At 38.9% G+C, this 24634-nt stretch overlaps 1 protein-coding gene across 1 annotated transcript in view; it reads right to left on the reverse strand.

Annotated features, from left to right (window-relative positions):
* Positions 1–24634, reverse strand: part of BNC2 (basonuclin zinc finger protein 2) — a 335260-nt gene that overhangs the window by 79848 nt on the left and 230778 nt on the right. Inside the window, exon 4 of the mRNA XM_086770329.1 lies at positions 23851–24086. Coding sequence (XP_086626455.1) covers positions 23851–24086 — 236 coding nt within the window. The remainder of the gene's footprint in view (positions 1–23850; positions 24087–24634) is intronic.

Consider the following 24634-nt stretch of genomic DNA (forward strand, 5'->3'; position numbering starts at 1 on the left):
AAAAAAAAAAAACACAGCCCAATCCCAGGAAAACACAACATTTTGTTCTGAGAAACTCAGGGAAGAAGCATCTGACAATGATAACATGAAACAGGTTTGGAAGATAATGGCAGTTTGAGAAGAAAACACTTCCAAAAAATTCAGACTGCCACTACCAAAAATGGAAGAAGCCTTCTGCCAAAGATTGCAAACTGTGGTGACCTCAAGCAAGAGACTGTAGCTGATTCAAGGGAAAAATGAAAACTTTTCAAAGACAACATTGCTTGTGCTCTGCCACTGTTTATAAGTGCCTTATGCCCTCTTGCCTTTCGGGGTGGCCTGGTAAACACAAGAGCTCTTCTGTATTTTCCAGTCCTCTGCCACAAAATTCTGTTAAATATTCAACTCTATGAGCACGATTTTTTTTTTTTAAGCCCAGTGAGGTTACAAAGAGAATTGGGAATCCAGTGCAAAAAGCATTTTATTTATTGTGAGGCTTTTTTTGCATCTGCCCCTATGTTGTATATATTGTCATCAAATATCCAAATGTCCAATTTATTTTTGTACTGCTTGGATTTCTTCATAGAATAACAACACTGTTTTCCTTGCATTTATTTCTTTCTATACTCAGAGTACTACATACACCATTTGCTAAAAATCTGAGAAGACTGTTACTTGTGTTCTCTGACACATCCATGTTATTGCTGCCTTATGCTATACCCTTATATGCTAACACAGATAAAAAGCCTGATTTGAACAATCTTACCATGATGTATAGTCTAATTTTGTTTTCATTATTCACAGCAAGGGAGCATTACAATTAATAATGAAGTTCTTTCCACGGCTATATGAAGAAAAGGACCAGACACACTGATGCAGAGGCTTATTTGTTAGGGACAGAAAGAAAAATTTGGAACTAACTTCGAGAACCATCTCTAAAAATGTATGTTCAGAATTTGCCCCTATTTGCACATTTAAATACCTAACATTTTTACGTGTAAAATGAACAGCTGGCACAGAAGCAACTGCAAATAGTAATTTTGGGGTATTCAAGCATATTTTTTGCCTTTCAGGATGTTCTTCTAAAATGTCCTTTTTCATGATTTCACCTTACCCACAGGTTTATTTTCTTCCCCAGACAAAAAGACCAGGTTGCATCCCTCAGAATAAGAAACAATACTAGCAGCCATTCCCTAACGAGAAAACTAAAGATGACTACAGAGTTTTATTACCTCTGGTATTAAAACGCACTGTTTGTTACCATGGTTCAAACTGATCAGAGCCATCCTGGCACAACTAAAGCAGAGAAGTGACATACTGTATACAAAACACAGAGCTCAGGAGTGAGCGTAAATTGAACTACCATGTCATGACTGGAAAATCCGGGAGCTGTATTCCAAACCCATGTGAGGCTTCGCAGGCTGTTTGTGCTGACAGCCTTCCCTGCAATTCCCCCAAATGCTGCAGATTCAGATAAGATTCAGATTTATTAAGTTTATGTACGGTTCTACAGTGGCGCGTGCTCACGCATATGTGAGTATGGGAAGGAGAGAGGATAGCTCAGCTGAGTTGTGAAACAGCAATTTAGATACCCCTATATGGTAATTTTTCTCTTATGCTATATGTAAGCAAAATACAATTAAATAATAGCCAAGACCTGCAGCCCTAGTGCCACTTAAAAGGATGTGAGGAAGTGACACAATCCTCTTTGTTTCCATGTGCATGAATCTCTTATTTTCAACTATCAAGAACTAAAATTGGTACCAGAAAACTGTTGCTAACATACCACCACAAACACAGGTTAATTGATTTCACTCTGAGCAAAAAGAATTATTATTATTTTTTTTAAATAGTATTTCCTCAAGCCTTGTGGAGAATTATGGACTTTATTGCAATGGCACGTACAAAGCTCATTTGTTTACCTCTGTGTATGCAAGAGTTCAGAAGGTGGGAGTCAAGATATGCATCCCATTCTTCAAGGGAAAATCAGAGCTATTCATCCAGTCTGCTCCCCTATTGCAGTTTCTTTATGAATAATTCTAAACTTACTGGCAATGTCTATGACCTATGATAATTCCTCCTTTTCCCCTGTTCTTATACTAGTCTGAAACATCGCAGTATGAAACCAATGAGAAATCGGTCTAATGACGAATATGGTTTTGCCTCAAGGTATTTTTTTTTGCCTCCCATATTTTAATGTGACAAAAACATTGTGGAAATGTTACTTATCAGAAGCATCCCCACAGTGAGGAGGAGAAGAGAATTCTGTAACAGATTTCCTCCAGCTTTATTTTACAGATCAGATTTAAAAGTGTTTTATTGGTTACATGTCCTCTCATAATGACTACAGAAGAGAACACACACACACACACAAAAAAAGAGAAACACTTTCCTAGACACAAATGTGTGTACTTCAAGAAAGTCTAAAAAAGTAGTCCACTATGGTCTCAATTTGACCAAATAAAGAGCATTGCCAGGTGAGAGAAGAAAAAGAAAAAAACAAGTTTGGTTCTAGAAGGTGCTATTCGTGCTCAGACTGGAATGAAATATAGCTGAGCTGATGACACACAAGATACCGTATGATTGTGCCTGAAATGCATGTGGCCTCCACCTGTTGCATTGGGCTGCGCTGAAGTTCCATTCATCTTTTACTAGCACCTAACACTTACATGTTGCTCTACTGCTGTGTTATTAAATATAGCACATTGCCTTAAAAAAGGAAGCCACTATAATTCATAATCACCAGAAATGTACATCACAGTGACTTGTGACCTAATGTAATTTCCTAAATGTCTTGCATCGCATGTAAATGGCAGGGCTGGTACACAAAACCTAGGACCTGTGCAAAATTCCAGGATGAGTTATCAGTTCAGTCAGGGATCGAACACTTCACAGCACTTTCAAGGTTGCAGCTTGAGGATGCATTCGGCCTTCCCTTCCTACAACCAGTGCAAAGCTGCCTTCAGACAGCTCACTCACAACACCACGGAGAAGGTAACACCTCCCACCAACTCTCTAGTGACCCCTCCAGACGGATCAGGAAAGAAACTGACAGGCTACAGAGGCACTCTCAGATGGAGGGAGGGTAGCTGGCTGGAAAGTTTAGGATGAGACACGCGGGTCAAACAGAAGTCTTCAGGGATCCAAAACCTCATGTTTCCTCCACCACTTCCCCTTTAAAGAGTGCAACAAATCCTGTCAAATTAAAGTGCTCAAGGCCTTTTATTTATTTTACTTTTATATAATGTAAGTCTAAACTCGATTTAAAATTAATCGCACAAGTGATTATAAACCATTTAACTTGGGGCACAACCATAAATTCCTGATACTGAAGTCTGATTTGTGCAGCTCCTTACTCACAAGAAGCTCTCTGTTTACTAATCACACTTCTGTTCACGCGGAGGAGGAACAGTTTAAGAGCTAGAACAGAAACCACACTACTGCGGCACTCACTCCACAACTTCTTTTTTTTTTCCCTCCTACTTTTGAAATGAACTGCCTCCAATTGCTTTGTTTCTTTGCTGATTTTGGCAGCCTCATTGGGAACTCACTTTTTGTGCATAGGTAGTCTGGATATCACTTTCCAAAACTTCCCTGCCCGCCTTCATTCTATGGCTTCTGCAGTGCACCATCTCTGCTCGCAGAACGGCCTCACCGAGTGGGTATGGGAGTAGTTCATGCTTTATGAAGTCTTCCCCATTTTTTTTTTCAAGAGGTGATTGAAAACAGAATGAAACAGCCTGTTTTGCCTTTTTTTTTTTTTTTTTTTTTGCCTGTAATACTCTTATTCTGAGACCATGTATGACAATACCTCTTGGAAAATTGTTCCTGTCCAATAACATGCTCAAAGTACTCCTTTGCCAGAGGCATTCACTCATTATATAAATCAAACAAGCATAGAAAAACAGACAAAAAGTGACTGGTAATGCCCAGTGAATTTCTCTGCTCAGCTAAGATGATTTGGGTGCATTGCATGCAGATGTCAGGTATTTTTATAAAGAGCTTCATTGTGCAGGGCCCCACTACTCCTCCATCGCTCCCAGCACTCCTTTAAAAGGGGGGCGGTGGGGAGACAACCATTCCAGCTGGGCTTGGAACCTCGTTTGAGTCAGGAAAACCACAGCTCATAAGCGAAGAGGAAGCATAATGTTCTACAAGGACAAAACATTAGCAAAAATGTCACTCAGCCCGAGTTCCACATGTTGGCTGCCACGGCCTCTTCCTCCTAGCATGCCCGATTGATATAAATTCCATCTGCTCAGCAGCCAAGTGACAGAGAAGAAATACCGGCATCTGGTCTCTATTGCTGTCGGGTTTTTGTTCCATGTTAGACCTTAGCTAGAAACATATGAAGAGATGAAGGTGCTGGCAAGCGACTAAAAGGCTGCACTGGCACAAATGAGACTTTCTGATGGTTTTCACACTTCACTCTGGATTTTTACAGGGAAAAAGGCGGAGGAGACTTGATAAACTGAGTCTGGAGAGCCAACAGGCCTGGAGGTCATTTGGTGCTTCTAACTTTTTTTGAGTGTTTAAAACTGTAAAGCAAAACAATTTTTTTTTAACACGACAGAAGGTAATGAAGTCACACAAGAATGTTGCTGTTCAGCTAGCTTTTTTTTTTTTTCTCCTTCTCTTAAACATCCACTGGTTTGGAGCTGATCCACAGGCACTTTATTCTCCTGAGAAGCAGCTGGGAAGTGCCAAACCACTAACTTTTTTTTTTTAACCCCACTGTGTCCAGCAGAAAGCAAGTTATTTAAGCCAAAGAGAGAGCAATAAAGCAAACCAGCAAGCTGCATTACTGTCTGAGAAGTGCTGCCTGAGTGCTTTTCGAGAGCGACTGCCGAAGAGGTGGGGGAGAATGTGAGTCATTGTGAGTGCGCGTGTGTGTGTACATTCAAAGATTTCTTTGAGGAATGACTACTGACACCAACAGAGGTGCAAGAAAAAAATAAAAATGTGACAGAGAGGAAAGCAAAAAAGAAAATACATCGGTAATAAACTTGAGGGCAGGCCGTTTTCTCCCCTCTAAAACAGCTGGAGCCAAAGACTTAGGAAAGCATTCTGTACCTGAAGAAATCCACAAAACACACAGGAGAGCTAGTCTACAGTAAATCTTTCTAAAAGGTAAAATCTTTCTAAATTTAAAGTGAAATCTAAATATTCCAAATCAGTATAGATTTTGCTTTTATTAGAATTAAAAATAGAGTAGTCTGCCATTAATTTACAATGCCTCCAGCCCTTGTTGGTCTCTTATGAACCTCTCTGCAGTACAATGTCCTTTTGTTTGAGTGACAGGACCACAAACTGACAGAGAGAAATGAAGCGAATGAACAGCTATCAGAACGACATTATAACACCGAGAGAGAAAGAGAGAGAGAGCACGCGCATGTAAGAGAAGAGCTCTCAAGAACATATAAATATATAATAGAGCCCTGGAACACTTAATAATTAATTGTGAGGAAGAAGCTTTTATTTCAACAAAAATAAGAGCTTCCAACCAGCAACCCCATGAGAGTGGAACAGCCCAGTATACTGATGCCCAAAAGGAAGATCCATGCCAGTTCCTTCACAAGGTGAAGCTGCCCTTCCATACGGGGCCAGCATCACCTCTGCACACTGTCTGCATTGCAACGTCAAATAAAGTCTGATGTTGTACCTACCTCCTACGCTGATTCCCTGCATGCAGTGGAATTACTCCCAGTGCCTTTGGTGGCGTTTGCACCTAACTCAGTAAGGTCAGCTATTGAGCTGGTTAGTTGGGTAATGGGTATTACAAGATCCCAGAACTAGAGGTCAAATGTTCCAGGGCTGAATCACCTCAATGAAGTGTTACTTTGGGCAAATCACTTCTGCTAACTTAGTGTTCCTCACTGGAGATTACTACCCAACTTGTAGTGCAGATGAAGAGCCTTAAGTGCACAGATGAAAAGCCTTAAGTACACATGGTATAACATTCTTGTGCTCATCCACTAATGATGTTTCTCCATATAATCAGTGGTTTAGAGTTTTACAAAGAGTTTGGAGGGACTATTTCACCTTTGGGTCTTTTTTGCATGGGATGTCTGCCCCTTGGAGCTGGCATTTAACTCACCATCCAAACAAACTCAGCACAGGCACTTTCTCCCAGTAGTGCTTTCGTCAGGGCATTCCTGCAGAAAAGTTCTGATTTTCATTAATTTATTAGAAGTACACCCAGAAAACCCTTAGAGTAGCAATTAATTCAAGCTCAGTGTTCAAACCAAAGAGGATTACCTCTACTAATATAAATACAGTTGTTAAATACTGCAAGTTACTTCGCCCCAGTTTCTACTCAGGAAATAGATAAAGTAGAAACTGTCTTAGTCCAGCAGCTACAAAGCTAATATAGCAGGTACCTATGGATCAGTTCACTTCAGAGCACCTCTCTAAAGCACAATCTTTGGTCACGAGACCTGTCTCTTTATTGCCTTGACCCTGAATGATTTCCTGCATGCAGACTGCACCATGGTTACAGTAAGTTTCTACTAAGTAAGAGGATCAGATAACAATAAATACCCCAGCCAGGGCTCCTCAGGAAAGGCAGCATATAACTCTCAAAGAGAAGGGACAACTATTCTGTTATGCAGAATAATGGAGTAAAAAATTAATCTTTTATAGCAAGGTGGCAACCAAAGCCACTTCTATCTTCCCTCCCAGTCCCATGCCCAAATAGGTAGTCAATATAGAGTCTCAGTTGTCTTTTTGTTCTGATTTCTGGAGCATGTACATCAATGAGGCTACTACCACAATAAAAATAAACAGTAAGACAAACTTAGTAGTATTAAATAGATATGTCCACATAATTGTTACATATCCTGGTCCAAACAAACACTAGGGTTACACTTCCAGAGAAATCAACGTGGCCAGGTGAGAGCTAACTTAAAATAATTTTTCACCTATCTGGCTGGCTGGAGCAGACAACATTATGCTTCCCAAAGGCAAGGCTCGGCGCATAGTCAGCGATGAGAGGGGAAAATTGAGGCACCTGATGGTGGAACCCATCGGCACGATTTCCCGCAAGCCGGGAACATGAAAGAGCCCAGCTGCTGGGATGAGTGAGTAGCTGAAGGAGCTTGTGTGAGCTTCAATAGCAGGCCAGAGCAGCACTCCACTGTGAATGACAAGTGATGGGCCAAATCACTGGGGAGCTACCGATGAGTTATTAATGGTGACAGGTACACTACCTGGGAGACAGGTTGAGAGGGGAAAAAGATTATTTATAAGCGAATAGTTAACAGCTGTACCCACTGTTAAGCATTACATGGATGCCACAAACTGTAGAATTCAAATCTTGGGTTATTCAAGCACGAACAACTGCCTGTCACCAAATTGCAACGCATCGGTACAAATTAAGGTGGGAGAGATGAGACGAGGCTGGAACGATGCCTTGCTTAAGAAGGCAATGTCATCACAGAGTGCAGATAAGAGCTAGAGAAGGGCTGAGATAACCATGAGGTGAATTATGGTTCTTAATAATAATGATGAATTTGCAAGAACAGCTTTTTAATTTTTCCTGAGGGCTTTTGCAAGAGAACAGATGCTGAATGTGTCCTGTACCGACAAGAATAAATGGGGGGAAAAATATAATAAGCAAAGGAAATGTTTTCAAAGAAGTTTTCTTTTGATACGAGAAATAATATATTTCTATTGTGGAGATAATTTCTTCTATCTCCAGTCCCCTCCCAAGTTTGAAAGCCACATTGTTAAGCTTATAATATAATGTTCTTACAATACCTACAATAATAGAGTTACCCAGTTTTCCGCAAAGGAATGAAGCATTGTACTACTGAGTATATTAAAAGTGGCCTGGACAAAACTCTTTAAAATCTATTTTGCCTGTACAATCCTGCACTAAGAGAAGCAGGGGGAAAAAAAAAAAAACAACAACAAAAACCCCCACATCTGGATTTTGGAAATGTTTTCATAATGTGCACATCATCCTGAAAGAAACTGTTTCTGAGTCCTTTCCTATTACATCTCTGCAGTAAATGCTTACATAGAAGAAAAAAACTAAGAAATAATTTGATGGCTTTTTTTTTTTTTTTTGTGGCCTTTTAATGCAGTAGAGCAGTTAAATACCAGCAAGACCAGCCAGGTGCCAAGATAATAAGCAGATGTTCCACTGACTTCTAGGCTTCCATAAAGCACAGGCTAGGAATCTCTACGCTAGATGTCTGACCAGAAAGAGACATTTTTGACCTCCAACAAAAGACGTCAAATGGCTCATCTTAAAAAAAAAAAGAGAAAGGATGGAGAGAAAAGGCAACAAACTAAATACTTAGGCTCCAAAATAAGTTTTTCTTGAAATGCAGTCTCAAATAGATTGCCAAATGGTAGGAAAAAAAAAAGAGGGCTAGTCAGCAACAGCTGCGTTCCTCCAAGGTGGAGGGAAGAAACTGTTTCTATCTATGGTTACTGCCATTTCTCATTTCTTTGCCATAGGGGCATTGTGCTCTCGCATGCTCTGGAGGAGATACGTGAGCCAGAAAAGGTTCACACTTCAAAAAGCTTCTGAGTCTTTAAAATATAAGGATATAAACTGTCTCAGCACCATAACTGTTTGCAGGATTTGGTCCAAATCTTTCAGCTCAGCCATTCCAAAGCGAACATCACTAAAAGGCACATAGCCCTGTGTGTGTGCCTGTGTGTCTCTGTGTGTGTTGGGGGTTGATGTGATACTAGCCAAGCTTACTCATAACTTGCTTTCTACTCTTCGTAGGATTTAATTATTTTTCCCTGTCTGTTTTATTCCAGTTCTCATGGACAATTGGTATGATTCCTCAGAGTCTGAATTTCTCACACTGTGAATCAATATTTAAATATACAGCCAAAAGCCAGTGAGACTGTTAAATTTTATCTTAATAATTGGCCATTACAGTATTTTTATTCAATACCATGAATTGTGGAAACTGCTTTTCATGCAACTTAACTTTTGGGCATGAAACAATCAAGCAGTCACAACATCATTTTTAAAGGTACAGTGAGAGATTCAGGAACTGCATATAGATGGGATTTGGCATTAGTAGCCTTCTGAAAAGTCTGTATCTGCAGTGACATCCCCAGATATTATTGATTAAATCCTTGTTTCCCTTCCCTCCTATTTTAAAATTTATTTTTGCTTAAACAGACACATGCTAGAAGAGCTGGGCTAAAGGCAGAGGAAACATAAGTCAAATTTCACAAAGAGTGAAATTTTGAAAGTTAATTCACTACGCTTAACTGTCAAAAAGCATGGAATTTAGAGTGAACAAGCTAAGTTTAGTTTTGATGTCTCCATTTCAACTAAACAGTGCCTTACTGCACAGTGGTTTCACTGCTTGTAAAATAAGGCAGTACCAAAATAAATATGAAAATCTGCCTCTAAATGACAATTTTCTTATATTCCTAGATGGAAACGGAAATATCAGTTTCTTTACTGTTTCTTCAGAGATAGGTCTATGAATTTGGAAGCACAGATTTTGATAATCAGGTTTGCATGAAGATACCAGTGCCTGTTGCTATCATGCTCAAAAAGGAAAACTGTAACTTACTTTTTAAAAAAAAATTGTATATGTAAAAAGAATAAGTTCAAAGATCTAACCGTTGGCTACCTTTCAGCAAAAACAAAAAACTAAACAAAGCTACAAAATTATTATAAAACATATGGTGCAAACCATGAGTATATTTATTTTATATCAGTCAACATTATTTGCCATGTAACTGGGTCAGAATTAATACTCTAAGGACTATACACAACATACGTCCAACATTGTATTCTTTACAACTCCATACACCAAATGAGTCCCTCCACTAAAGCAGGAGTCTCCTGTTTTCCTCCAAACAAAATGCAGTACTATTTGTTTTATATGGATTCATTATAAATTCTTGAGTGATACAAAGGACAAGCTGCCAACAGCAATAAAAGGCCAGAATACTAGGAAGGAAGGCTGATTTCTAAACACGCCAAAGTTTGTTGGAAATGTAACATTTAAGGACTCTTCCCTTCCCTGTATTTGATCCCTAGCTGTACTGCGTTCTTCACATTACCTCAGTCGGTCATATATTCACAAGTACTTCAACCACTTTTGCAAACCTCCTCCTCTTTTTCACACAGTGTATTTGGTAAATTACATCCACACACTGGGCAAGGACCTTGTGCTTGCTTACTGGTTATTTCTTACACCTATGCCACAAAACTCCTGCTTGGGGCAGGAAAGAAAAAGAGCAGCAACCTGGATCAAAGAAGTTAAGACCTTCCTTTAGTGAGACTCTGGTCTTCATGGACATGACAAAACAGACTTGGAGACCTCATGATGAGAATCTGCTTCATTGGTGAGCCTTCATGTGCAAGACATGCCACAAACAATCCATGGCTTGTGGCCTGGTTTTGAGACATGTAATAAATGCCAATGTAGAGAGAGATGGAGTCTACCCCCGTGAAAACTGTTAACAATAAAGAAATAATCTTCAGAAATCTAGAATTTTTCATTGAAACGTACTTTCTCATACAGTTCTCACAACCTACTATTCATTCATTGTCAACTAAAGGGCAATGCTTACAGGAAGGGAACTGTTGTGTGACCGCAGCTGACCAAGCTGACATACATACATTCACTGAGGCCCCGATTCAGAAACATAAACAAGCATATGTTTAACATTAAACAAATTAGTAGATCCCTGTGGAAGTCAAGGGCATTAGTTGTTTAAAGTTGGGTAGGCATTTATGCACCTTGCCGAATCAGGACTCACTTTCTGACAGTGACTGAGAAGTTCTTTGGGTAACAAATTAAGTTTGGTTCCTATGGCTTTAAGTCTCTAGTGTCCAATGAGCTGAAAACTCTTCTGGTTTGCATTTTTATAACCTCTTTCTCCCCTGTCTCTCCAGCATATTTTCTCTGGTGCCTTAAAAGGGATCAGTGTTGCTTTTTCTTCAGTGTAGGAACTACCAGTCTCTCTCCACTACCTGGCCACATACACAAAACTTACAGAGACTTCATATAGTTGCAGCATCATCCTTTCAGTCTCTTGAACTAAGCTGAAAATAGTTACACAAAGCATTGTCATTCAAGTCCTGTTCCTTTGAATACCTAGATAAAAAAGCCAAAGACTTTTGTACAGTGCAGCAGCTGCTGAAATTCCAGTACAATTCAGTATGAACTGAGGGTAAACACTCTGCCGAAGTGAGGCCACCTTAGAGAGGGACTTACAGAGTACTACAACATGAAGCAGACTGGCGAAGAGGAAAGACTTACAGACACACATCTAATGTCTGGTGTTACTAGTACTGGAAATTCATACTATATTACTGAAGTTATCATACAGGGATGAGAGCATAAGTATACTTTAATTTCATATTTTCAGTTTGAAGCACTTCTAAAACACCTCAAACTGGCTTAACATTTAAATTCTCACAAGTGCTTCAAAACCCATAAAACTTTCAATCTCATTGACATTTTTATCCTGCTCCAAACAAATTTTAACATTGATACAACAAGCAGTTCCATGGTAATGTACTATATTTTCATTGATCTATTTGAATCTGCAGGTTAGTACTCACCAAAAAAAAACCCAACCAACCAACCAACTTTGAAAAAAAAAATATTTTTTATTATTTATGTGACTCCAGAAAAAGTGTAAAGCTCAGGTTAATTAGGTCACAATATTTTCATGCCTAAGAAAAATGGTTGTACTGACCCAGTGAGAGTGCTAACTTCCTTCCAGCTGAACAGATACTCTTCCAACCACTAGAATAAACAACCTTCCATTTAGTAGTTGTTACAGGACAGTATTACTACTATATGCAATAATACCGCACTATAACATAGTAACAAAATCAGCAAACTGAAATATATATGGGGCTACAGGGCTGTTCACTTCATAATACATGAGTACCAGGCTCTGAGAATATATACAGGCTGGCATTATAAGAAGCTTACTCTTTCAAGATACCATCTTAAAATAATGTAAAATTAACTTGCTAGCTGTATGTGGTTGGGGGAACACAGACTTCTCAAGCCATAGCCTCCCAGTGAAGGCTGGAAGTGACTGGGTCAGAGATGGTATGCACACCATAAGCAGCTGCCATTGTATCTCTGGACCACACCACCTCTGCTAGTCAGTTACCCCAAAACAGCTTCTTACGTTCTGTAACACCCAGGTTCTCTGCAGCCTCACAACAAATGCAACTGTGCGAGCAATCTGCTACAGACATTATTAATTTCTTACCCTTTTTCTCACAAGAAACATATCTCTGCCTTGAGCTGTGGCAGAAAATGGATGTCACGGGTCTTATATCCATTACCTCACAACTCTTTGAGCCTACAAAGAGGAGAGAAGAGCTCTGCTTTGCATCCTGTAGTACTGTTTGAAATACTCATATCAAGAGGAAATCAGCTCACACATGGAAAGCAATTGAATTAGTACTAGTTAAATTCTTTAAAACTAAATTTAATTTTATTTTATGGAATTCTTTCTGAAGGAGGTGAGTTGGACAAAAGCATTTCTGTGGATTGTAACAGTACATACTCACCGTGTTTTATTTAATAATCAGGAACACTATTGCAGAATAGCCAATTTTTGCAATTTTATAAAAAATCTTTGTATATTACAACGTGAGGTTTTTTTACTGTAATTGCTTGCCAGAGTTCTTGTGTTGTTTTTCTTTTTTATCTAAAGGAGTTTTCATTTTTCTTTTTTTTTTTTTTTTATGGTAGGTTTCAAAACAGGAAGAAGCATCTTGAAAATACAAACCTAACTTTCTCCAGTATAAAATGGAAGACAAAACCAAATTATATTAAATCTAATCTTTTAAACCAAATCCCCAATATTCAGAATCTGAATTTATGGCCTTCAAATTTTTGAGACTGGTAATACCAAACTGCTTCATGTTAATATGCTGACCTTCTACGGTGACTATCCTTTTCTGAAGCCATTCACCAAACATTCATTCAGCTATACATGGAGCTTGCTGAACTGAGTAAGTTGCCTAGGCATCCTAGATATTTCCAAATAGTATGAGAGCCATTCTGTTTTAATGGAAAGCCCGGTGCAATGTAAGCTAAGTTGCAAGCAACCTGATGAGCAGGCTCATTTCCTTTATTCCTATTTGTCAGCACCATATGTCAACTTGGCCACAAGTTAAAGACATCCAAAATCTAGACTGTGTGGATAAAAATGGAATGATGTTAACTCTATTACCATATCCACATTACTAGGCAAGCTATATAGATATACACAAAACCCAACAAGCTGATAACATACAGGGCTAGCAGTCTTAAAAATCTACCTGTCCTACAAGTTACTTCCTTCTCTGCAGGACAACTGTCAGTCAGCAACATAGGCCTCCACACCTTTTCCAGCAGAAGGAATGTAAGACTTCGGGGTGAAATTCTGGCAAGATTCATCATGAAGAATCCAGCAAGACTCGTTATAAACAGACACACTTTGCTCTACTATAAAAAGCAAAAATGAAACAAATGAAACAAATTCTTCCTCTTCCATTCACTAAAAGATTATTTTAAAAAATATTTACTGAAACTACTGTTCCAGTGGTGGTGATGTTTCAGAATTTGACTAAAGAACAATCATAATTACACATTTTATTTCATTAGAGGATCTCAAAGCACTTCATAAACATTAATTAACAACATACAAGTATTAATTGGGATGATTAGAACATTTTGTAAAAGCCGTAGGGGAGGAGAGAAATCAAGCTGAAGCACAAAGGACTTGTGCAGCAAGTTAATATATTAGAGCCAGTAGAATAATACATGTTTCCTGGCTTCAAGTTAAGCATTCAAAATTCTACGACATGGTGCAAAATGACAACCAAATCAGAGAACATATTTCAGCACAGGAAAAAAAGGTAAATTTCTTAATTAAAATACAAGAGTTCATCTTCATTAGATTCAAAATCTACCTTGATAAGTAAAAGGGGGTTGTCTGTCTACATTCAATGCTGTGCTCTTACTGCCTAGAAGGCAACAGTAAGTGCTAATGACATTTACTCCTCCTAATAAGAGTCACTCACACTTCACTGTTATTCCTTGTTATTGCTCAGGACAGGCACTAGCACCTCATTGAAAGATCAGTGCTGCAAGGGAAAAAAGTCCCCTTGAGATCCTTTGGACTTCAAGAAAAGCAGTAAATCAACTGATGCTGGACAGATGACAAGTTTGATTCTCTGTGGCCCTTCCTGATTCCTGAATGTCTGTGGGCCTAAATTTCATAACTGCCTGAAGCTAGTGCTAACACACAGACAATCAAAACCACACCTAAACTCAGAGCAAGAGGTGTCTAAACTAGGGAAAGTCTTAAATTCATTAAAGTGTCATGGTCTGGACTCTGTACTCTCTAATTGAGTTAATCTCCATTGATGTGTGGCTGAATGGTTAATATCACAACCTTATCACCTCCAGGACCATGATTTGAATTAAGCCTGAGGTCTTCTGTGAAGAGAGTAGTCTATAAAAAGCAGAAGTTCTAATCTCTGAGCTGTATTTTGTGAGAAGAATGATGTTAATTTCTTGGATTCTTGGCACAACTTGCTCCCCTCCACATGCACGCACACATTTCTCTTCGATCAATAGCTTTATGCCCTTTTGTTTTCTTTATTTTATAACAGGTCACTGCATTTATTACAAGAAAATTGAGATGAACAGTAACCCCAGGATCCTGTCCTCAACTTAGTGGTCATATTTCTTTGACATAGTGCAGGATACGTTCCGGTAGACACTTAAACATGGCATTGTTGGCAAGAAAACTGATTTTCCAGGCTAGGAGGAAAGCCCTTCTCTCCCTTCCCCTCATCCACAGAGAATCAGTCTCAAGACAGGAGACTTTTTTCATACACACACTCACAATCTACTAGAAATATAAATAAAATTTATAGATCAGAGGGCTGGAGCATCTCTCCTATGACGACAGGCTGAGAGAGTTGGGGTTGTTCAGCCTGGGGAAGAGAAGGCTCTGAGGAGACCTTATAGCAGCCTTCTGGTACCTAAAGTGGGATTTTAAGAAAGTTGGGGAGGGGCTTTTGACAAGGGCATGTAGGGATAGGACAAGGGGTAATGGCTTTAAACTGAAAGAAGGTAGATTCAGATCAGATATTGGGAATAAATTCTTTACTGTGAGAGTGGTAAGGCACTGGAACAGGTTGCCCAGAGAAGCTGTAGATGCCTCATTCCTGAAAGTGTTCAAGGTGAGCTTGGATAGGGCTTTGAGCAACCTTATCTAGTGGAAGATGTCCCTGGCCAAGGCAGGGAGGCTGGAACCAGATGATCTTTAAGGTCCCTTCCAAGCCAAACCATTCTATGATTCCATTATATGATTATTTATGTATGTGCATATACACACACATATATACATATTTAATAGAAAAACTTCTGTGAACATAAATGGTTAACAGAAATTCAAACACATTCTCAGGCAAGAAAGCTGGAAATAGTTTCCTTCTTGGCTTACCTGCCAAGACCCAAGTTCAGGGGTCTGTTCCTCCTGCAGTGCTTGATGGCATCACTCACACCTAAAACGGCCTAGGGAGTGAACTATTCCTCCCACCTCCTTCATCCCCACAATCTGCTTTAGGTGTTTGTGATTTCATCAGCTATCACAAGAGAAACACAGAACCATGAACTCAAGTCTTGGCATGTGAAGAGATTTTCAGCTCCATTTTAAAAAGCAAGCACACATGGTCCTGGCATATGTGTGACAGACCTTCAGTAACAGCCATTTCCATGCTCTGCATGCCAGTAGTTGTGCCCAGCTGTGTGAAACTATGGCAGTCAGTGGGATCACGGCTTCTCACTCCTAGTTCTGTAAACAGTATACATTCCAGGTAGGAGAAACATAGCTATAGAAGAGGTTCTCTCTCTGTTTTTTTCCTTTTGGTCTCTGACAGCCAGAAATGTTTGTCATTAAAAAGGCCATCTTTGCATTTCTGAACCATGTGAAACACTATGGTTATAAAGGCTGATCGCCAGGGGTTCTATAGCCCTCTGCTTCATTACCCTTCCAAGACACAGAGCAGCAATAGCACAGCTCTCCAGCTGCACATATTCTGGAAATTCAAATGATCTTTGAGTGTTACTGAGACATCTGTTGTCATGTAGCTTGCCCCCGTGGCATTCACAAGTGCCATCAAACTCTTTAGACTTTATTTTTATTCTTTCCCGGTTCAAGTGCTAATGGTCATGATAAATAGAGTCATGTATAACTAGCGTGATTGGTGGTGTTACTGTTAGAGGTATGGCATCAAAAGCAGCAGGGAGATGTTAGGCAAGTTAGTGCAGGTACAGAGAAAATCTGAAAGCACTTCACACTGTAGAACAAGTGGCACTGCTTTGCTCAAACACACAACAGTGCTTCCCTCTGGCTCAGCAGTTGTGCTCTGTTTCCTCTCCTTGTCTTCAGTCCTTAAAGGTTTATCTGAGCTTTTTCCACCCTCTGTTTAGAGTAGAGATACGATATTCACTCCTGGCTTAGTACAGCCAGGATGAATACAAAAGAGCAAGGGGCATAGTAGAGAATCTCTCTTTCAAGAAGTGCAGGGGAGTCACGCTAACCTGACTCACATGGGAGAAGAGAAACTCTTCCAGAGGATCATAGCAGCAAATATTAGCATGCAGTGATGCTGTGGGAGGAATGGAAAACTCAGGACATATCATATAACAGATCTTTTTCATCTCTTTGTCCTAAAGAGGCAAATTCAGAGAAGGAGGGGCAGTGAAACTGAGGTGAAGCTGGAGACAGGAAGATAAGCAAGAAAAAAAGGTGGGGGGAATGGGAGGCAGTGACAACAGAATAAGTAAGTTGGAGTGGAAAGAGAGAAAGGAGGGAACAGACAGGCACCGAGAACAAGAAACAGGCAGGGCACATACTAAAGAGACCCAGATTTAAATCCCATCTGTACTGGGAGAGTAGAAGTCTGGATGAATGTCACCCAGATTTAAGCCTTGGTGACTCTGAGGGCCACTGTAGAAAAATAATGTCGGAACAAAAGAATAAAGTGACTGTGAGGAGGAAAAGAAAACACAATATAGAATTGTATCTAACAAAGGTGAAAAAGTAAATAAAGCTGTAAAAGGGTAACTCTCTCTTCATTGTCAAGTAATTAAATGTGGGTGGCAGTTATTATGGGAAATAGGAGCTTGCATGTGAAAGACTTGGGTTGTACTTTGACTTTGTTACAGTCTTTACCACATAAACTTCTTAACCTTTATCTGCATCAGTTTTACTATACATAAAAAGAGCATAACATGCATAGAGACATGGAAAGACTGAGTAAGTAACTGCTTCTTAAAATGCATGGAAATCCTCCAGTGGTCACAACTAAACAGCAAAGTACTAATTAAGAGATTGACAAACAGACCACTGAGGAATGAGAAGCAATATCAATTAAATAAGCACACAACCTTCACGTACAAAAGTAATTCTTATTGTATTAATGGTGCACAATCATCATCAAACTTTCACTAGGCTGCAAGGCTAAACTTTTTTTGCCATCCATCTCATAATATGTTTACCTATTTCTCTTAATTTTCTTTATCAAGAATAATATAGCATATCACTCCTTTAAAGCTGTTGTTCTTATGAAAGAAAAAAAAAAAACAGTAAGTCAACTAATGGCACTTGGGAAAAAAAAACCTGACAGAAACTTCACGTGACGTGTGATTATAAACAGCAGACTACATTGAACTGAAAGTATGATGTCATCACTACAATGACCTGACACCACTTGCCTACCTTAGAAAAGCTGATATCCTCAGAGCTCCTGTTTGTTTGTTTTCTTTCTAATGTTCCTGATGTTTAAGCAATTGAGGCTGTTTGACAAGTTGTTTAACTAAATAGCCCTTGCACTTGGGCTCTGTAGCAAAAGTTCAAACATCTTAAAAGGCGGCAAATGAGTACAGATGGGAAAGCTAAGACTCCAAAGTCTCTAAAAGAGGTCAGATAGCAACAGAACCCATGCTTTTCTGAAATTCTCCAGGGGAGCCAATGGTGGGCAATATTTAATTTTAAGAACAGCAAAGCAATTTCCATCTGTGCATATGGTTAGTATTTTGCCTGCCTAAAAGGGATGAGGTGCTATGAGATTGCTCAGAGAAAGAACAGGAAAAAATTTAAGAGCAATATTATTAAAGATGCTCAAATTTCTTTCTTTGGTCTCTCCCCAAATCTCTCAACCTAATCTGGAGGTAAGAATAGTATGCATGAACAATCTACTTGTGGTGAAATAGCATTAACAAACGAAAATAACACAATCCATCATAAGCAATGATGTTTTACAAAAATTTGAGATACTGTCAGTCAAATATAACACCAACATATGTGAGCATGTAATTTGACTATGCACATAACCAATTTTCCTTTTAAAATCTCAGAACTGAATTATTTAACCTGCACTATGTATTTCAATTCTTATTTTTTTTTTAATTAATGTAGATTTTGTCTTTGAAAAAATGTCGAGATTTCCCCTCCGTAAGGCATACCTTCTGAGAGTTTACTCTTAGCTGGCTTCAGTGTCTGAAACAGTTGTTCTTGCTCAACAATTGTTTTAGCCCTACAGAACCAACACAGCAATGGGAGAATAAACACTAGTCCATCCTGGTCACAATCTGAAGAGTGAACTAAATTGATAAAGTAAGGATTGTGCTGATGATCTGTGGGCAAAGAAACACACAAGCCCAAGTCAGCAGTGGCAGAGGATGTCATTAATTTCAGAAGTTTTTTCTTACTTTTAAAATTAGCAGTCTTGACAGTGAAACCACAGAGGCAGGAAAAGCATCATACTCCCATTTCCAGTCTTCTCAAAGGAGAAAATAGTATCTAATCATTTTGAATTTCACCAGTTTTCAGCATTGACGTTGCCATGGAAAAGACCTTCATTTAGGATTAGTGATTCCCCACTCATTGTCCAGGGCATGAATTTTCTTGAGTGAGCTACCTTTTGGGCCAATCAAGTATCTATACATTTCCAGCTGGCTTCAGTTTTGATTCTGTTTTAGGGGATTTTCACTTTTTTAAATTTCTCATAGCTGTGAGTGGCATCACATAGTGTGTCAGCCAAGACATTGCCTGTGAGCTACTGGCTATAATCTACTTTTTTTTGAGGGAACGATGGTAAGAATGGGAATCTCATGTCTAGCCGCTTTTCCTGATTCTGCCAGTGTTCTATTCTGTGCCTCTGCTTCCTGCCTTATACTGTAAAGATAATATTTATTTTCCTCTTTTACACTGAGGGAATACAACTATTTGATCACAAAACAGTTGAAAAAGTGTTGAGCTGTTACTCAAAACACTGAGTCATTATTTGCAAAGAGTCAGTTTATGGCCTCTAAGTTGTGGTCACATGTCCTGTTGTCTGCAGCTGGATCAGCGCAAAAGCTGAATGCCCCAGCTGTTCACTCCTAGGGGCATAACTGCTCTCTAGATCTTTCCTCTCAGAATAATCCCAGTTAACTTGCACATGTTTAACAGGGGGATTTTTCTAACCTGGCTTGTTTAGAGCGAACTTGGCTAGGGAGCAACTATACATGTAATTACACTCGCAAATGGGTGGGGTGAAGCATTCTCCAGCGGCAGAACAGAGAAGAACAGCTGGCAAAGCTACCTCTTCACTCAGCTCAGCTGGAACCAAAACAGGCCTGGAGACTTACTCATATTGAGCTGTTCTTTACAGCAAAAGTGACTTCACCCAAATCAACAGGGCCACTAATCACGTCTCTTTGAGTAGCAGGTGCAGAATTGGACCCAAACCGATTCTGTCAATTATTGGCAGAATAATTCCCCGTCATGTAAAGACGGTTGTTGTGTTGGCTGTTCCCAAAGAGAAAACCTACAGATTCACTAACAGCTCCACACCAAATACAGTAACAGTTCCTTGAGATAGCTGCCGGATAAACAAGCCGAGAAACGGAAGTGCTCCAGATGGCCATGGAGCAGACACTGTCTAGGAAGTTTCCCTCTGCAGTAAGATTTTTTTGAGGATCACATCTAAAGATGAGAGAACAACTCCCACTTCAAAACATTAATCCTGTAAGCAATCTGATGAAGCTGCTGACCATCTGTCACTTACTGACATTTCAGAGATAGGTATCTATTCACCAGAAACTGGGTTTATTGCACAAAGGCCAGGGAAAGCTTGCCAGGTCTTAATGCCTTTCAGCCGTTACTGGCAATGTTGTGACTGTGCCCAAATGTGAAAGGTGGTGTATCACATTACCTCCCTGGCTTCAGGGTTCCTTCACTTCCTGTGCTCCATTAACGTGTCCATTGAATGAAGCCATAAATACTACATTTTTCTCTGCCCACTACTTTTAAATTTGCTATTTAGAAACATTATTAGTCAAAAGAATCCCACCCACCTGGCAGCACTAATACAGAACTAGAGAGCGGCACTGGTTTTCTCTTGTTTCTCAAGTGGAGCAAATGGTGAGGTTTTTCTCAAAAGTTACTGAGAAAAAAATATTTTATTTTTTCATAGGAAGAAGGGTTTCATTATGGATCTTGAACAGAAAAGAAAATATCTGGCAATACTAAAATAATTGATTTTGAGTGGATGCATGTACCCTAAGATTTCTTTTTTATTTTCTCCTAAAAAAAAAAAAAACAACCCTCTGTTTAGGGAAAATGTTAAAATATTTTAACACTTCCATCATGATGCAGGGAAAATTCAGCGTAGATTGATGCCTCAGACCTTCCCAAGGCAGTAAACTTCAATTTTGTACCAGCTTTAAAAATCTTTCGCACTGTGGTTAATTGATGAACACCAGAACTTGAACCAGGATTCTGGAATCTGTCACAATCATTGATTTTCCCTATTCTGTTACTTCTCTTAGTCGTTGCAGAAGAAACTTAGGGAACAGAGTCTGTATGTTCCAAATAAGTTCTCTATTTCTGAGCAAGTGTTCCTAAAGCTACTAACCTTCCTTTTTTCTTTCCTATCCCCATGCCAAACAGTGTTATCTATAATTTCCGCAAGTTAGAAGTTTAAAATATTATTTTTATTAGATTAGAGATAAACAAGCTAGTTTACTGGTTTATGCTTCTCTAATGACAGCATTATAGCAAATTTAAACCTTGTTCTAGAGGCACATATTTCTGTAGCTGATGTACAATGTGTATGTAGAAACGTATGGTAAACTTACCAGCATTGACTGGTCTAGGTTATAACTTACACAGACAAGTTAAAAACTGAGAGTCAGATATTCCTGAATTCACTGCATGACAGCCTACCAACAATCCCATAGCTCTGCAATATTCTGGATGATTTATTTTGGTACTTTATACTTTTGGTTTTCCTATAGGAAGCTCATGCCATTTCATCGGAAGCTTTTTGTGTGGAAAAGCTAAGTTTGAAAGCCTCAAACAATTCTGTGAAGACTCCCAATTCTATAATGATTTAGCTTCATGAAACAATGCCTTTTGCTCGAAGGAAACATTATCTGTATTTCTCATCTGTATGCACTTTTACTGTGCTAGTGTTACTACACATTTCCTTTCAAATTTCCCTGCATGCTCCTTTTCTCCTTTTTATCAGATAGTTGCAATAGAGTTACTTTTTAAACAAGACTTTTTTACTATTATAGATTTGATTAATTTTCCTAAGATTTCTCTTCAGATATGTTTCACTAAGCAGTTTCCTTTTTCTGCCGTGTACTGAGCTTCCTAGCTTTAACAGAAACAAAACACATTTTTTGCTCAGAGAGGCTGTGGAGCCTCCATACTTGGAGCTACTCAAAAGCTGTCTGAACGTGGTCCTGGGCAACTAGCTCCAGGTGGCCCTTATTGAGCAGAGGGACTGCACAAGATGACCGCCCTTCCAGCCTCGACCAGTCTGTGACTCTTTCAGTTTAGAGAGCTCAACTAACCGGCAGGCCCAACTACACCTATCATAGGTCTTCATTCACCCCTGAACACAACCCACAGCCATGCACTAACCAAGTCAGTATGTGGCAAGACTGTAACAGCTGCCCTGGACTTTCATTGATAATTGTTCTCCTTTAACTGACATAGTATTCAATATATTGTTGTTGAATGTAGTAATGGTAAAATTCATGCCTTGAGGGCTACAATGTGATTGAGTTTCAGCCAGACAAGCTGAACTCTGACCTAATGGTGTATTACAGGCCTTTACACGACTCAGATGCATAGGTCACAATCTCACTCTGTATAAACCTCTATGTAATTACATTACAAGCCATTCTTGCATATATTAAGATCATTCTAGCAGATAATTAAAACAAAATCAATACTAGCCTGATTCTACGACCTTTAAAACGAGAAAACTACTGATTTCAGTCTTCTTGTCTGTAAGTAACAGAATTACTTTCCACTTCTGTAATATATTATGCCTAACTATTAATCGCATTTAGTAAACAGCAATTTTTTAATGTTAAATCTTAGAAAGGATGTATTTTTTTACACTTATTCCTTTGCAAATCATATTTCTTCAGCCCTCTTGATCAGTCACATTCAGAATCCAGGAATCTAAAACATGATGCAACATGCACATAATGCCATTACACTACGCATCTCTATAGCTTATCCATCATATATCTAAACTATATATCATATCTAATATCTGTAGATACATACCCATCATCTATATCATACAAACATCTATAGGTATCTACTGTATAAATATCATGGACATATAGTTATATGTAAGTTTTAGACTGGCAATGGAAAAAAATGGATTCTGTTGTATTTGAACATGTGTAACATTTAGCTTTATAAAACAGATGCCTGAGAGAATCCTAAAAGAATTAAGGAGCTTCATTCTGTATATATCCCTAGCAAGAATAACAGGATCTCATTAATAAAGTAATAGCCTTATTACTCTTCTTTAGGACTGGTACACCATTCAGAACACTTTTCTATGAAAAACTGTGTATCGGGCATTTAAGAAAATATTCAAGAACACAGAAGATTTTCATTAGAATTACGTAAGGCTAATCTACTTCTTTCACATGAAGGACAGAAAATTTAAGAGGAATTTAAAAATACAGTCAGAATTCCTCATAGTAGGAATAAAGATTCCCATATTTTATGTATAGTGCCAAGCATGTTATTATTGCCTAAGAAAGTAAAGAAATACATCAGAAACTAGAATTTTCAGTTTTTCACATGTCCACTTCAACAACTGGATGATTTCTAGATGATGCAGAGCTCCCATAAAGTCAGTGGCAATTGAGAGAACTCCGAAGCATGGAGTATTAGATTCTCAATCAGAAATAGTCTTACAAAACGTAATACTTCACTTTGAAACCCAACAGATGATTAAATTCTTCAGATAAGCAACCGTGGATATTCATTACCATATTCATAAAGCAAGCTTGTCGATTTTTTTGTTTACTTATGTTTGGTTTTGCTTATTTTATCTTAGCCACTCTCCATGTAACACTTTATTTAAAGCTACCTTTTAAAAATGGTCTTGTAAACACGATTTTCATCTACTCCTTATTCGATATCTTACTAAAGGAGGAAAGATAAGATGAAGGAGCTGCTGACTTGGATCTTAGTTTTTAAGTCAAACGGTAGCCCTTGAAAATTTGCCAGTTGCCTTTGATGACCAATTCAGGCTTGCAGCTAGCTAACCTCAGTATTTGTAGTATTTAAGGTATTTCCTACAATAAGCGTAAGCAAATACAAATAAATACTATGGTATGAAGGAACCTGCATTTTTTTAGTTTAGGAAAAATTGAATATTTTAGTTTGCCAACACCATCATTAGTCTTCAGCATGCCACACTAAATTTTCTTCATATAATTCTACGTCTTTGGGTGCATGGTTACTACATCTGTACAAAAAAAAAAAAATAATAATAATTTAACTGGGTTTGGAAACATGTTGTGCTTCATTTCCTACCTGAAGGATGTAGCCTCGAACATAGTCTCGAAGTGTCCAGCCTAAGCCATGTAGAATATGCAACACCTCCTCTTGCTTCAGTACACTGAAGAGTCGGTCAAGTAATATCTTCAGTCTCACAGGCACAGCCTGAGTACCGTAGAGCATCAGGCTGCTGATGTCAAACACAACATTGGACTGCACAATCTCCACTTGGGTTGGGTGGTAAAGGTGCTGAGTACTAAGCTTGTCCAGGGCTGAAAGAAAAGGGGTTAAGTATAAGAAGAGTGTAAGAACAGCTAAAGGAAAGACAAGAAAATAAACCCAAAGAATTATCTAAACACATCAGAAATTTGGCAGATGCACTTATTTTCCAGGGAAACATCACCTGAATGATTCATAGAATCACAGAATCGTAGAATGGTTAGGGTTGAAGGGACCTTCAAAGGTCATCTAGTCCAACCTCCCTGCAAGGAGCGGGGACATCTTCAACCAGATCAGGTTGCTCAGAGCCCCCTCCAACCTGGCCTTGAATGTTTCCAGGATGGGGCATCAACAGGCTTTCTGTGCAACTGTTCCAGTGTTTCACCATCCTTCTTGTAAAAAAAATCTTCCTTATAACTAGTCTGAATCTACCCTCTTTTATTTTAAAACCATTACCCCTTGTCCCTTTGCTACAGGCTCTATTAGAAGTCTGTCCCCATCTCTCTAATACGCCTCCTATAAGTATCGAAAAGCTGCAGTAAGGTCTCCCTGGAGCCTTCTCTTCTCCAGGCTGAACAGCCCCAACTCTCTCAGCCTGTCC

This window comes from Chlamydotis macqueenii, chromosome Z, assembly GCF_036417535.1.
Source record: "Chlamydotis macqueenii isolate bChlMac1 chromosome Z, bChlMac1.mat, whole genome shotgun sequence".
Classification (NCBI taxonomy): domain Eukaryota; kingdom Metazoa; phylum Chordata; class Aves; order Otidiformes; family Otididae; genus Chlamydotis; species Chlamydotis macqueenii.